This window comes from Coregonus lavaretus, assembly GCF_964263955.1.
Source record: "Coregonus lavaretus genome assembly, contig: HAP1_SCAFFOLD_1430, whole genome shotgun sequence".
Lineage (NCBI taxonomy): Eukaryota > Metazoa > Chordata > Actinopteri > Salmoniformes > Salmonidae > Coregonus > Coregonus lavaretus.
Window position 1 is genome coordinate 22,909 of NW_028165155.1, and position 16,061 is coordinate 38,969.

At 45.1% G+C, this 16,061-nt stretch overlaps 1 protein-coding gene across 1 annotated transcript; it reads left to right on the forward strand.

Moving 5' to 3' along the window:
* The first annotated feature begins 2,906 nt into the window (after positions 1-2,906).
* On the forward strand, positions 2,907-15,672 carry LOC311116213 (tripartite motif-containing protein 16-like). The gene is made up of 6 exons (XM_084191332.1): positions 2,907-3,557; positions 4,007-4,102; positions 13,436-13,669; positions 13,831-13,990; positions 14,116-14,175; positions 14,412-15,672. The coding sequence occupies exons 1-6, from the start codon at positions 2,976-2,978 to the stop codon at positions 14,918-14,920; spliced, it is 1,641 nt and encodes a 546-aa protein (XP_084047458.1). The 5' UTR covers positions 2,907-2,975; the 3' UTR covers positions 14,921-15,672.
* The last annotated feature ends 389 nt before the right edge of the window (positions 15,673-16,061 follow it).

Sequence of the window (16,061 nt, forward strand, 5' to 3'; positions counted from 1 at the left end):
GTGCCAAAACAGCTTCTGGGTGAGGGGCAGCATCCTGTTGTTGAGATAGAAGTCACAACAGCTCAGCATTAGGGTTGAAAACTGAGATGTGTCAGTTCTCAGAACCCTGTTCCGAGAACTGAAACAACACCCTGATCTTTTGAGTTTGTAAGTGATTGCCCAGTAATTATGCTCTGAGGAGAGATACAGTGAGGGAAAAAAGTATTTGACCCCCTGCTGATTTTGTACGTTTGCCCACTGACAAAGAAATGATAAGTCTATAATTTTAATGGTAGGTTTATTTGAACAGTGAGGGACAGAATAACAAAAAAAATACAGAAAAACGCATGTCAAAAATGTTATAAATTGATGTTTCATTTTAATGAGGGAAATAAGTATTTGACCCCCTCTCAATCAAAAAGATTTCTGGCTCCCAGGTGTCTTTTATACAGGTAACGAGCTGAGAATAGGAGCACACTCTTAAAGGGAGTGCTCCTAATCTCAGTTTGTTACCTGTATAAAAGACACCTGTCCACAGAAGCAATCAATCAATCAGATTCCAAACTCTCCACCATGGCCAAGACCAAAGAGCTCTCCAAGGATGTCAGGGACAAGATTGTAGACCTACACAAGGCTGGAATGGGCTACAATACCATTGCCAAGCAGCTTGGTGAGAAGGTGACAACAGTTGGTGTGATTATTCGCAAATGGAAGAAACACAAAAGAACTGTCAATCTCCCTCGGGCCTGGTGCTCCATGCAAGATCTCACCTCGTGGAGTTGCAATGATCATGAGAACGGTGAGGAATCAGCCCAGAACTACACTGGAGGATCTTGTCAATGATCTCAAGGCAGCTGGGACCATAGTCACCAAGAAAACAATTGGTAACACACTACCCCGTGAAGGACTGAAATCCTGCAGCGCCCGCAAGGTCCCCCTGCTCAAGAAAGCACATATACAGGGCCGTCTGAAGTTTGCCAATGAACATCTGAATTATTCAGAGGAGAACTGGGTGAAAGTGTTGTGGTCAGATGAGACCAAAATCGAGCTCTTTGGCATCAACTCAACTCGCTGTGTTTGGAGGAGGAGGAATGCTGCCTATGACCCTAAGAACACCATCCCCTCCGTCAAACATGGAGGTGGAAACATTATGCTTTGGGGGTGTTTTTCTGCTAAGGGGACAGGACAACTTCACTGCATCAAAGGGACGATGGACGGGGTCATGTACCGTCAAATCTTGGGTGAGAACCTCCTTCCCTCAGCCAGGGCATTGAAAATGGGTCGTGGATGGGTATTCCAGCATGACAATGACCCAAAACACACGGCCAAGGCAACAAAGGAGTGGCTCAAGAAGAAGCACATTAAGGTCCTGGAGTGGCCTAGCCAGTCTCCAGATCTTAATCCCATAGAAAATCTGTGGAGGTAGCCGAAGGTTCGAGTTGCCAAACATCAGCCTCGAACCCTTAATGACTTGGAGAAGATCTGCAAAGAGGAGTGAGACAAAATCCCTCCTGAGATGTGTGAAAACCTGGTGGCCAACTACAAGAAACGTCTGACCTCTGTGATTGCCAACAAGGGTTTTGCCACCAAGTACTAAGTCATGTTTTGCAGAGGGGTCAAATATTTATTTCCCTCATTAAAATGCAAATCAATATATATTATTTTTGACATGCGTTTTTCTGGATTTTTCTGTTGTTATTCTGTCTCTCACTTTTCAAATAAACCTACCATTAAAATTATAGACTGATCATTTCTTTGTCAGTGGGCAAACGTACAAAATCAGCAGGGGATCAAATACTTTTTTCCCTCACTGTAGGTATTTTATTTTGCCTTTTCAATGCCTTTTCAAAGTGATTTGTGAAACATTTATTTTTAATAAAACTCCAGGACTTTTTCCTGTTTAAACCGGTCCTTTGCCTCCAGTGTCCTGGTCCTGAAAACACCCTGCAGACAGAGTATTCTACTACCAGGGATGGGATTAAACTACAAAATACAATTACAAAATACAGATACAAAATACCATCAAGATCAATGTATCAAAATAAACTACTAAATACTTGTATTTTGTAATGTATTTCATTCAATGTAATGTATTCATTTTAAATACAAAAATACATTTGCAAGTAACCGATCCAAACACCAACAACATTCTCAGAAACAGTGACAAAACCTTTTTTCTTGCTATGACAGTGATACTGTATTTTGCTATCTACCTTAGTTGAGCAAGTCACTCTGGATAAGCTAAATGAATCAAATGTAAATGTATATGTGAAAATGAACATAATAAATTAACTGTAAAGCACACTGGGTATTATTATTGGCCTTGTTTAGGGGTGGAGCTCTTTAGAATAATTCTCAGCATGCTTTGCAATTATTCATTTTTACATCGACATTTACATTTTAGTCATTTAGCAGACGCACTTATCCAGGGTGACTTTTAATTAGTGCCTTCATCTTAAGACAGCTAGGTGAGACAACAAAATATTACAATCATATCAAGTACATTTTCCCTCAACAAAGTATTTATCAACATTTTTACATATACATTTATATTTAGTTAATTTAACAGACGTTCTTATCACACCTTAGTGCTATCAGACTTCTGATACCAATGCAGGGTGAAATGGGGGGCCACAAGATGTGAACCGCTATAAAAAAATGCATAGAAAACGATTTAGTATTCTGAAAGTACAAAATACAAAATGCATTGGAGTGTAGTTAAGCCCAGTGTAATTCAAATGACAAAATATTCAGAAGTAATTAAAATATGTATTTCAAACATAAATACTAACCATCTCTGCCTACTACCCAACACTCTGTCACACTTCCTTATCAAAGAAACCACATCCCCTCTACATACAGAGTACACAGTCAAGTAGGAAGCCACTTCCTGTCCTCTGGTGTAGAGTTCCATGAAACAGAATGTCATCTTTGACACTGAACAGAAAGTCATCTTTGACACTGCCATTGCTTAACCTACGGGAGAGAGCACCAAAATGGCAGAGAATCAGGAACTGTTCTGTTGCTCCATCTGTCTGGATCCACTGAAGGAGCCGGTGACTACTGCCTGTGGACACAGCTACTGTATGGGCTGTATTAAAGAAAGCTGGGATCAGGATGATCTGAAAGGTGTCTATAGCTGTCCTCAGTGCAGAGAGACCTTCACTCCAAGGCCTAATCTGAGGAAAAATAACATGTTGGCTGAGATGGTGGAGAAACTGAAGAAGACAGGACTCCAGGCTGCTCCCCCTCCTGCTCTGTGCTATGCTGGACCTGGAGATGTGGCGTGTGATTTCTGCACTGGGACCAGAAAGCAGAAAGCCCTCATGTCCTGTCTGGTGTGTCTGGCCTCTTACTGTGAGACTCACCTCCAACCTCACTATGAATTTCCTGGTTTCAAGAAGCACAAGCTGGTCAAAGCCACCGCACAACTACAGGAGAAGATCTGCTCTCATCATGACAAACTGCTGGAGGTTTTCTGTCGTACCGATCAGCAGTGTATCTGTTATCAGTGTGTGATGGATGAACATAAAGGCCATGATACAGTGTCAGCTGCAGCAGAGAGGACTGAGAAACAGGTAAGACCAGAACTACTTGTTGGTGACTGTCTGATAAACAAAGAATTAAAGATAAAGTAGGAACTAAGGCTGTTTGAATATGAGATCATACAAATGATATCGATCCACGGCAGAACAAATATGAACACAAACCTTGATTATATAGATATGTTAACCCAGATTCTCCAAATGTATCACCATTTTCTAAAGTCAAACACCATTATCAAACACCATTATCATTCGTTATCAAACACCATTATCATTCGTTATCAAACACCCAATCAGCTCCCCTGTTTTGTGCACTGTTAAAACTATAATCATTCACATAACAATATAATAATATAATTTCACACAGACTCTTCCTCAACATATTAATCCCTAACTTCTATTGGCCCTATGTCCCATTACTATACTATTGATCTACTGGACAAATAAAGCTTGATAGCTCATTGAAGAGTGATTCTCCACAGAGGCAGCTGGGGATGAGTCAGCAGAACATCCAGCAGAGATTCCAGGAGAGAGAGAAGGACCTGAAGGAGCTCCAACAGGCTGTGGAGTCTCTCAAGGTGAGTATTGTTGACCAGAGGAGACACACCATTTCACTTCTCTCCTCCAGTCAGAGAGAGAGAGAGGGAGAGAGGCCCCTATCCAATCCCACTGACCCCACTGTTGGGAACAGGCTGTCTGGACCCCTTTCAGAGAATAGACTGCTTAATGTAACCGGCGGGATATGAACCCGGGTCTACTGAGGAGAGAAACCAACAGCTTGACCGTTACACCAAGAGGACATTCCCTATTGGGCTGAGGGCCGACACTGATTTTGAAGTCGAAGGTGGGGGCTACCTCATCACATAACCATGAGTAACCATGACTGACTCATGTCCCCTATACATTAACATGGAGCTCTCTCTCTCTCTCTCTCAATTCAATTGAATTCAAAGGGCTTTATTGGCATGGGAAACATATGTTTACAATGCCACAGCAAGTGAAATAGATAATAAACAAAAGTGAAATAAACCACCAGAAATTAACAGTAAACATTACACTCACAAAAGTTTCAAAGGAATAGAGACATTTCAAATGTTATAACTCAAGTGCAAACAGAGTGAGCCATTCGCCAGACTGAGTTCTGGAGGTGAAATGGAAATGAATGAGGGAGAGTTAAGTGAGGTAGAAGGTGTGGTGAAGAGCTCAGAACCAGAGCCTGGCATCAATGGACATGATAAAGAAGAATCTGGTGCAGTAGGAGATACATTGTAGGAGAAAGTGGATCCATTCCTTTTGGCAGATCCATTTGTGGTTTCAGGGTGGGTGGGAAAGGAGTTGGGTGCAGTTGAATCAGTGAAGGTAACCTGTAGTGGACTTGGGATATTTGTTTGTGTTTCTTCAGACCAGAGGGAGTGGGCTCTCCGTGTCACGCAACTTTGGTCAAGATCTGTTTCTTGCTTTGCTCTTAGGAACAGGGCACCATTGAAAGGAGTGATTTCTGGGGTAGCGTTAAGTGTAGAAGTGGAGCAATTAAGGTTGAAAACTGCTGGTGTTTGTGATTCGCGCCGTTTGGTGCAACACAGACCCGGTGGTGAGCGTGGTGAAACAGAGGAGTCAGTCCTTTTGAGTTATGAGTCTTTAACAGAGAAAGTCATGGTATGATATATCAGTTATCTTGATTCTAGCTTTTGTGCCGAATCCACTGTGCTGTTTCAGGTGCAACGTTTATGGTCATGTTGCAGCAGTTTGTAGGAGGGAGATTCCAAGATGTGGGAAGTGTGCAGGAGGGCATGGGATAGAGGATTGTGTAGTTTCGGTGGATAAAGTTGTGTGTGTCAACTGTTGGGATGCCCATGTTGCTGGGGATCGGAAGTGTCCGGTGCGAGAGAGGCAGGTTGAGGTGGCTAGAGTCAGAGTAGTGCAGAAGGTGTCGTATGCTGAGGCAGTGAAGAAAGTAGAGGAGGATGGGTCAAGGGTGAGAGATCCTGAGAGGATCCCTGTGAGTAGTAGATCTGTGCCAGCACAGAGGGATAGGCCAACGAGTGATATATGCTTTAGTAAAGTTAGCTTCTTAGAGTTCATAGCAATGGTTATCAACTGTACCGCAGAAATGGAACGTAAATCACAGAAAATAGATGTTGTGGTGGCAGCTGCAGAGAAGTATTTGGGCATACAAGATTAGACTTCAGAAGAGTTACAGGGTGTGTTGAGTGGTGGTGTCCCGTCCTCCCAGGCCGTTGGCATGGTGCAGGAGCAGATAGGGTCAAAGTAGTGGAATGGGGTAGTGGGTATTTAATATGTAGGGTTAGTTGGAAGGGTGTTTTTAAAAATTATTATAGTTTCCCCTTTTCCCATTTTGTATCACATAGTAAACTGGATTTATATTATAGTCCAGTAGGGGCGGTAATGCAACATATTGGATACCAACCGCCGTTAAACTCCAAAGAAGAAGAACCGTTATATTATGGCTATGTACAGTGTTGTAACGATGTCTCTGTCTCTCTCATTCATTAACTTTTGCGGTAGTTGGTTGTGTGGGTCTCTGGTTATGAATAGGGTGCTGACAGACAATTGTTGATGGATATTTATAGAGCTCTGATCAGGACGACAATTGATTACTGGTGTATAGTTTATGGAACAGAGGTAAAGACTTGGCTTCAGAAGCTGGACAGAATCCAGTATAAAGCTTTAAGGATATGTATTGGTGCATTTAAATCAACATCTGTATGTGCCTTACTGGTGGAGGCAGGAGAGATGCCTTTGGATATACAGCGTAAAAAATGGTCATTATCTTATTGGGTTGAAAGGCTGTGAGGTTGAGCATCCCACTGCTACTGTTCTAGATGACTGTTGGGAATATACTAGTAGACAAGGCAGTGGTTTTGGTTGGACAGTTGGAAAGCTTGCTGATGAGAGTGGTTTGAGGGAGTTGGAGGTTGGCCCTTCTGTGGTGATAGGGGATGTTCCTCCATGGTTACTCCCTGACCCTGTTGTTGATCTAACCTTGGTAGAGAAAAGGAAAGATTGGTCAGAAGTCAGTGATATAGTGAAACTGGTTGACAATTACATTGGTAGAAGTTTTTATGCTTTTCTACCACTTTTCACAGATGGATCCAAGGACCCAGATAGTGGGCTCACAGGAGTAGGCGTTTACGTTCCTGAATTTGATGTGCAGATATGTAGAAGACTAACAGATGAACTGTCAGTATACTCAGTTGAACTGTTGGTGATACTAGTTGCCCTCCAGTGGGTGGAGGACGTACAACCTGTTAGAATTATAGTATGCTGAGATTCTCTGTCTGTATTGAATAGTTTATAATCTGGTAAATCTAATAGGAGTGACCTACTATTGGAGTTATTAATGTTATTATGGAGAATTGAGAGAATGGGTGTAGTAGTGAGATTCTGCTGGGTCCCAGCACATACGGGTGTGGAAGGGAATGAAATTGTAGACCAGTTAGCTAAAAGAGCTTTGAAACTAGATATAATTGATATTAATGTTCCACTGGGTAGAGGTGAGGCCAAATGTAAGATCAGAGCCATTTTGATAGATGTGTGGCAGAAGAGATGGTACTCTGAGCACAAGGGCCGGCATTTATATGAATAGTTTACAGTTTTACAGAAAGGTCGATGGACCAAGATTCAAAGGTCAGATTAGGAAGGAAGAGGTGGTGTTTACTCAATTGCGCTTAGGATATTGTACATTGAACTTTTCATTACATTTGGTTTGCAAGCATGTGAATGGTTTGTGTCTGGAGGGTACGTCGATGAAACGGTGGAGCATGTGTTGTTATATTGTTGTTAGTATGTTGAAGAGAGGGAAAGATTGAAGTGTAGGGTCATTGAGGTTGGACAGGGTTGGGGGGGTTTGGAAGGGATTTTGGGGATGGGGGAGGGTCTATTAGAAGTTAGTAGGGCTCTTCTTTATTTTCTCAGAAGTACTGAGTTAGGTAGGAGGATTTAGAAATGTTGGAAACCGTGATTGACCACACACTCCAGCACAGTAGGTGGCGGCATGCACCTTTAACGTTGGTTTGTGGACCGCTATTATATCATAGAAGAAGAAGTTGTTGGTGTGAGAGATTGTGGTTCGTGAGGAGGGCTACTATTCTTTTTTCTTTTGGTTCTTGCGTATTTTCTAAATGTATTTTCTCATGGTTTGAGGGTTTGTTTATTGGTTTCCACTGTTTATCGTTTAGAGTTGAGGGGGGAGTAGGGGTAGTTTGTTAGGGCGGCGTGATGGCCTCAACCGAGTGGAGAAGAAACGCTGTCGCTTCGGGTGCGTTCCGGAGAAAGGTGTGGAGGAAGTTTTGCTCATGGTCGGCGAACAGGTTGGAGCGGAACATCTGCACTCTGCATCCAGAATGAACAAGGCGGTGGTTGGGTTAATGAAAAAGGTTTGTCTTGTTGTGAGGGGTGTGTTGGTGCAGATGTCGCCTCTTTCGATAAGAGTTGTGGTGGCTAATCTGCCTCCGTTTATTGCTTCCGAACAGACCGCAAGTAGTTGGTTAGTTTTGGTAAATTTGCAAGTGGTTTTCGTGTGCTCTCGGCTGGGTGCCAAGCGGAATCCGTTAAACATGTTGTCTCTTTTCGTAGACAAGTGTTTGTTTCTTAACAAACTTCAAGGTTACACAGGGGAGGGGTGGAACACAGGGTTTGCTAGCACAGATAGTTTTCGGTGTTTCTAGTGTGGGGATCATCAGTTATAGGCTACAAGCAGCAATATGATTGATAGGTAGGACAGGTATTGAACCCAAATAATCCCTACTCAGATGCGCTAACCTCAACCCTAGTAAACATGCATTATAAAAACCTTCTATATAAAATTATCTCATATTGGGAGTAAATAGCCTCTGAATAGAAAAGAAAAAACACTGCATCTTCCAGCCCACCAATAAATTACATAATGCAACCGTCGCGGTTAGCATATTTACCTCAACATGCCCCTCGCTTGCGTGAGAAGGCAGAGTGCTCGATGCTGGTTGATGAATTTTACAATTAATGTACTAGGAAAATACGTTTTTGTCGACCAGAGGTGACTGAATTAATGTTTGGCGTATTGATAATCATAGTAATGAAGTATAATTTCAAAACATGACCATAAAAACAGGTAATAATAAACATGAATCATCATTATATTACTTCACAGTAATGTGTTAAATGCTTTTTCAGTCCTTCCTCTTGCGTTAGCAGTGTGGAAAGGGACAGTAAAAAGCTCAGGCAGGAGGAGTTTTCCTGTGAGGTGGAGTGGTGGTGTATCCAGGGAGAGAACTAAACTAATCTTCTGAAATGTCATTCATGGTCTTATGCTGCCATCTATTGGAATTATTAAGCAACTGCAGTAGTACTGAATAAAGTGTTTTTCCTTACTAATCCTTACTAAAGTAGTGATTACTCAGAATTGCAAAATAAATGGCGGGGGTACCAGGAGGGAGGAGAGTAGAGCAGGGTCAAGTGGTGGTGGTACCAGGAGGGAGGAGAGTAGAGCAGGGTCAAGTGGTGGTGGTACCAGGAAGGAGGAGAGTAGAGCAGGGTCAAGTGGTGGTGGTACCAGGAGGGAGGAGAGTAGAGCAGGGTCAAGTGGTGGTGGTACCAGGAGGGAGGAGAGTAGAGCAGGGTCAAGTGGTGGTGGTACCAGGAGGGAGGAGAGTAGAGCAGGGTCAAGTGGTGGTGGTACCAGGAAGGAGGAGAGTAGAGCAGGGTCAAGTGGTGGTGGTACCAGGAAGGAGGAGAGTAGTGCATGGCCAAGTGGTGGTGCGCAGGCCATGGAGAAAGCGGTGGTGGAGAGGGTTGCAGCTGGGCTACATGAGCTGAGGCAGGTTTCTGTAGTAACAGAGACTCCGGTGGGCGAAGGCTTGGTGGGCTCATCCCAGGAAATATTGCCTGTCATTGGGAAGAGGCTCTGATCAGGGGGGAAGTGCAGGGGGGCAGAGACTGGGGAGGAGGAGGACGGTACCGTGCCAATGGAGGAGGAGGAAGAGGGGGAAGGTGAGTCTGCGGGAGCGGAGGACAAGGCGTCTCGTTTTCAGACGGCTCATTGGATCCAGAACTGACAGCCAGTCAGGCTGAGGGCCCAGTATGTAAGGTGAGAGAACTTTCTAGGTTCCTGATGGAGACTAAAGGGGGAAAAGAAGGTTCTGCTGGAGTCTTATTTGATTGATCCTGGAAGGTTTGTAAGGTCAGTACAACACGTGATGAAGAATGAGGGGTTTAGTGTCCTCTCACCCAGGAAGCGGTATAGGCTGAGAAAATAGGTCATGGGTTCTTAAGGGCATGTCTTCAGAATCTGCTTAAATGGATGTTTTTTTCTGGCATGGCGGCTTTATGGGCTTCTCTACTGGTTTCTGATTGTGGTGATTTCCCTCCCACCTCTTATGGAGATTTCACGGTTAGACTTCCTTAACATGAACGGCAGCAGAGACTGGGGGAATATGTAAACCAAAAACATTTAAATGCCATGGCAGAAATCTTAGTGCAGGGGTAGCAAAAGAGGTGTGTAAGGGTAGGTTGTTAGTGTTTAGAGCCCAAATAATGACCTTGTCTTTGCTTTCATAAATGTGTCTGCACCTGGTCCTCTGTATCTCAGCTGGTAGAGCACGGCGCTTGTAACGCCAGGGTAGTGGGTTCGATCCCCGGGACCACCCATACACAAAAAAAATATATATATATGCACGCATGACTGTAAGTCGCTTTGGATAAAAGCGTCTGCTAAATGGCATATTATATTCTATTATAGTACAGGGCTCAGTTCTCTGTTTCACCAGAGGGGTTGGAAAAACAGAGTGGGGAAACCAAGAAAATCCCTTGTTTTACGTTTGTCTGATGGGCGGGTAACTTCTGTTGTGGGGAGATGAGGGAGCCTGATGGGTGGGTAACTTCTGTTGTGCGGAGATGAGGGAGCCTGATGGGTGGGTAACTTCTGTTGTGTGGAGATGAGGGAGCCTGATGGGTGGGTAACTTCTGTTGTGGGGGAGATGAGGGAGCCTGATGGGTGGGTAACTTCTGTTGTGGGGAGATGAGGGAGCCTGATGGGTGGGTAACTTCTTTTGTGGGGGAGATGAGGGAGCCTGATGGGTGGGTAACTTCTGTTGTGGGGGAGATGAGGGAGCCTGATGGGTGGGTAACTTCTGTTGTGGGGGAGATGAGGGAGCCTGATGGGTGGGTAACTTCTGTTGTGGGGAGATGAGGGAGCCTGATGGGTGGGTAACTTCTGTTGTGGGGAGATGAGGGAGCCTGATGGGTGGGTAACATCTGTTGTGGGGAGATGAGGGAGCCTGATGGGTGGGTAACATCTGTTGTGGGGAGATGAGGGAGCCTGATGGGTGGGTAACTTCTGTTGTGGGGAGATGAGGGAGCCTGATGGGTGGGTAACTTCTGTTGTGGGGGAGATGAGGGAGCCTGATGGGTGGGTAACTTCTGTTGTGGGGACATGAGGGAGCCTGATGGGTGGGTAACTTCTGTTGTGAGGAGATGAGGCTGTGGAGTTGTATTCTAATTTATAGAGGGCAGAACTCTGTGGTCCTCTGTAGCTCAATTGGTAGAGCATGGTGCTTGTAATGCCAGGGTAGTGGGTTCGATCCCCGGGACCACCCATATGTAAAAATGTATGCACATGACTGTAAGTCGCTTTGGATAAAAGCGTCTGCTAAATGGCATATTATTTTTTTGCTGGGTTTTCTCAGGTTCTGCTCACAGACCTTTCCAAACTCTCTCTGTCACAGAGAAATCAAATAGACCTTTCCCTGGCCTTTCACAAACTCTCAGCTGCTGTCTCTCAGACGGTCTGCCTGTGGATTTTTATAAAAAGTTCTGGGGAATTATTGGACAGAACGTGTGTTGTGTGAGTGCGTCGGGGTGGGGGAGCTGTTGCTAAGCTGTAGACGGGAGGCTTTGACTCTCCTGCCCAAAATAGGGATTTGAGCGACATAAAGAACTGGAGGCCTGTTGCATTGCTCTGTTTGGACTATAAGGTCTTTACCAAGGTCCTCGTTAACAGACTGAAGTCCCACCTGGACTCTATTGTACACAAGGACCAAACGTACTGTGTACCAGGACGCTCAATCACAAACAATCTGTTCATAATCAGGAGAAAGCCTTTGATAGGGTGGACCATGAATATCTGTTCAATGTGTTGTTTTGGTTGTGGGGAGAATTTTGTGGCCTGTGTTCAAATGTTAAATAAATAAATATACATAATATGCCATTTAGCAGACGCTTTTATCCAAAGCGACTTACAGGAACAGTCATGCGTGCATTAATTTTTGTGTATGGGTGGTCCCGGGGATCGAACCCACTACCCTGGCGTTACAAGCGCCGTGCTCTACCAGCTGAGCTACAGAGGACCACGTAATGTCGCGGTCGTATGCTGGGGCTTCATGTATGGTCAAGGTGTGGGGAGGGCTCAGTAGGCCAGTCTGGGTAGGGAGGGGCATTCACCAGGGATGCCCTCTGTCAGGGCAGCTATACACTCTTGTTATTGAGCCCTTTCTGGGCCTGCTACGCAGGAGGCTACAGGGAGTGTGGGAGCCAGGCATAGGGTTGGGGACAGGCATAGCAGTGTCAGCATACGCTGATGACGTCTGTGTTGGTTAGGGATGAGCAGAACCTACAGGCCCTGGAGAATAGTTTGAGGGTGTACGAGGGGGCGTCTTCTGCTTAGGGAAACTGGGGCAAAAGTGAGGCTCTGTTATGTGGGGCATGGAGGGACAGGGCACCTCCGCAGCTTCCAGGGGGGTTGCAGTGGGGCTGTGAGTGGCTCAAGATGCTTGGGGTGTATCTGGGCTCGGAGGGTTGGGATAGGAAGAACTGGGAAGAGTGTCACAAGCGGTGGTGTCGAGGCTGACGAAGTGGAGGTGGCTCATCTCCCAAGTGGCATACAGAGGGGCGGTGCTGATCATCAACAACTTGGTGGCATCCTCTCTATGGCTTAAATTGGCCATTCTCAACGCCCCCGGTGGTCTGCTTGTGGACCTGCAGCGCAAGTTAGTGAATTTTTTCTGGTCAGGGTGGCAGCATTCTGACTCAGCAGCACAGAGGCTACTGTACCGTACGGAGGTGGGCTGGAGGGAACCAGCATGTGCTCTGTTGAGGAGGGCTGGTGGTTTGGGGCTGGATCAGCAGCTCTTCATCATGCGGCCGGAGAGACTCAATACAGCAGGGGTCTCTGATTTCTATGCTGCAGTACTGAGGGCTGGAGCAGCCTGAGGAGGGGCCACCACCGTTTCCACCACTGCAAGTGACAGCAGAGACTGGGGACTGGCAGGAGAGTCCAGAGGACTTACTGACTTTTAACACTCTGAGCTTAGTGGGAGTGAAGGGGCATCAGTGGCAGGGGGTTGTGGGGGCTGAGAGCATGGCAGGGTATAGGTGGAGGGTGCTCTATAAGCTCCCAGTGCTGGAAAGGTCAGGGGTCGTCCAGTGGAGGGTATTACATGGAGCCCTGGACACCAATAGCTGGTTGGCTCGGGTTGACCTGGGAGTTGGGGAGGGGTGTCCGTTTTCTGCAATGACAGACTGTTCATCATGTTTTTTCTGTGTTGCCAGGGTAATGCCATTACTGTTGACGCCTTAGGGTTGAGTTTGAGTTGTACAAAATGATCAACAGTGTGGAGATGTTTCAGGAGGTATGGGGGCTCAGGGGGGCTGTCTGTACGGCTGGAGAGGAGGGGTTGGATGGACGGTTGGAATGTGGTGCTGGATGGTGTATTGTACTGTGGTGTTGGGTACTGGATAATGTGATTGTGTGGAGGTTGTGGTGGCACGCAATGTGCTTTTAGGGGTGGGGGTGTTAGTGTAATGAGGATGGCTCATTAAAGTAAGACAAGTCAGTCTCTCTCTCTCTCTCTCTCTCTCTCTCTCTCTCTCTCTCTCTGTCTCTCTCTCTCTCTCTCTCTCTCTCTCTCTCTTAACAGCGCTCTGCACAGGCAGCAGTGGAGGACAGTGATAAGATCTTTACCGAGCTGATCCGCTCCATTGAGAGAAGGCGCTCTGAGGTGAAGGAGCTGATCAGAGCCCAAGAGAAGGCTCAAGTGAGTCAAGCTGAAGGACTCCTGGAGGAACTGGAGCAGGAGATAGCTGAGCTGAGGAAGAGAAGCACTGAGCTGGAGCAGCTCTCACACACAGAGGATCACATCCATTTCCTCCAGGTAACTAAACTGCCTCGATACATGTGATATGAAACTAAAACTCAATGTGAAACTCTCAATCATTTGTTGCTCTCTCTCTCTCTCTCTCTCTCTCTCTCTCTCTCTCTCTCTCTCTCTCTCTCTCTCTCTCTCTCTCTCTCTCTCTCTCTCTCTCCCCCCAGAGTTATCAGTCTCTCTCCGGTACCAGTGTATCTTCAGACTTACCCAGCATCGTTGTCCGTCCTCTTCAGTACTTTGGAGATGTGAGTAAGACTGTGTCTGAACTGAGAGAGAAACTAGAATACGTCCTTAAAGGACAATGGACCAAGATCTCCACTACAGGTGTGTTGAAAATAATAAGAACATCAACTTTAGACCATTGAAAGTTCCCTACTAGTCATATACATGTGGAATATGGTATGATGATAACATTCCCTCTCTCTGTGAATGTGTTTGTGTGTCTGTAGTGAATATAGTGGATGTTGTACTGCCTCCAGAGCCCAAGACCAGAGAACAGTTCTTACAATGTGAGTCTCTTTATTCTGAAGTAACTAACAGTCTCTTTTTACTGACACTCCTAACAATCCCTCTAGAAATATATAGCAATAGTAGATCTAATCAAAGACTGGGTATCTATCTGACTCCTCATATTTCTCTGATTTGATCTCTGCTGTGCTCTAATCAAAGACAGGGTAGATACAGTATCTGACTTCACTTATTGTTCTAACTCCCCTCATTGGTCTCTGCTCTGCTCTTCTCCCAGATTCCTGTCAGCTCACACTGGACCCAAACACAGCACACACAGACCTCTCTCTGTCTGAAGGGAACAGAAAGGTGACCGATACAGGCCAAGTCCAACCATATCCTGATCATCCAGACAGATTCACCAACCGGTGGCAGGTTCTGTGTAGAGAGGGTCTGTCTGGACGCTGTTACTGGGAGGTGGAGTGGAGTGGGGAGGATGTTTATACAGCAGTCTCATATAAAGACATCAGCAGAACAGGGACAGGTAGTGAATTTGGAGACAATGACAAGTCCTGGAGTTTACAGTGTAGTGGTGGTTATTGTTTCAGACACAATGATGTTGTGACTAAAGTATCAGACCCTCAGTCCTCCAGAGTAGGAGTGTACCTGGATCACAAGGCAGGTACTCTGTCCTTCTACAGTGTCTCTGACACAATGACCCTCCTCCACAGAGTCCAGACCACATTCACTCAGCCCCTCTATCCTGGGTTTGGGCTCTCTGGGACTGCTGAGCTGGTTAAACTGTAGTAGGGTCCACATAGATACTAGTCATGCTGGTGTAGTCTATAGCTGAGCTGGTTAAACTGTAGTAGGGTCCACATAGATACTAGTCATGCTGGTGTAGTCTATAGCTGAGCTGGTTAAACTGTAGTAGGGTCCACATAGATACTAGTCATGCTGGTGTAGTCTATAGCTGAGCTGGTTAAACTGTAGTAGGGTCCACATAGATACTAGTCATGCTGGTGTAGTCTATAGCTGAGCTGGTTAAACTGTAGTAGGGTCCACAAAGATACTAGTCATGCTGGTGGTGACGGTCCATACAGATGTGATGATTAATTCTGCTCTGTTTTTATGTACAATGATTTGATTGATTTGATCTTCAGAAGATGTTATGAATTACAATTCAATGCATTCATATTATTTGTAAGTGCAATGTTTTAATCTTATATATTTACATTAATCATGATGTATGCTGTTAATGTATGTTGGTTGTCATTCAGAACCATTGAAATGTTTTCTCAATTGGTTCTCTGTCTCAATGTCATTTTCCTCAGTATCATGGAACAGGTAGTGTTACTTACTTGCTAATTGAACTATATGGGCCGGTTTCCCGGACACAGATGAAGCCTAGTCCTAGACTAAAAGCATGTTCAATGGAGATGTCCGGGAAACCGGCCCTAAGTTTGGCATCTTTTATTCTCCCATACTGCTCAGTCAAGCAACATTAAACCTGTCCAGCAGGTGGTGCTGTTAACCCTACAATAAAAACCCAGCAGATATCTTGACTTGCCACTCAGTATATCAGTAATGTTCAGAATTGTACTTTACTATCATTGGAGATTGATGGTCTTTTTAATCCACTACCCAGAGTCAGGAACAGATGAAGTTAGGTCTGCTACTGTTCAGTTATTAAATATGATTCATGGTGATGGGAAATAAAAAATCCATCTAGTAGTAGTTTTCCTTTGCTATTTATTCCAAGGTGTGTCTTTAACTTGTAAATGGATTGTGTTGAAGCTGGCATGTGGTGTGGATGATAGAATAGAGTGAATAGAGGAGAGAAGAGAGGAGGAGAGGAGAACATCATATAGAAGACAGATAAGATAGAGAGACAATTCATACCCAGGGGAGTTACTGACTCTGGCCCAAATGACACCCTGTTCCCTAC

What these genes read in the sequence shown, in the direction of transcription:
- LOC311116213 (XM_084191332.1), top strand. Translation starts at nt 2,976, where the DNA reads ATGGCAGAGAATCAGGAACTGTTCTGTTGCTCCATCTGTCTGGATCCA. An exon ending in CAGAGAGGACTGAGAAACAG is followed by an intron (nt 3,558 to 4,006) that starts GTAAGACCAGAA and finishes GATTCTCCACAG; the next exon opens with AGGCAGCTGGGGATGAGTCA. An exon ending in AGGCTGTGGAGTCTCTCAAG is followed by an intron (nt 4,103 to 13,435) that starts GTGAGTATTGTT and finishes CTCTCTTAACAG; the next exon opens with CGCTCTGCACAGGCAGCAGT.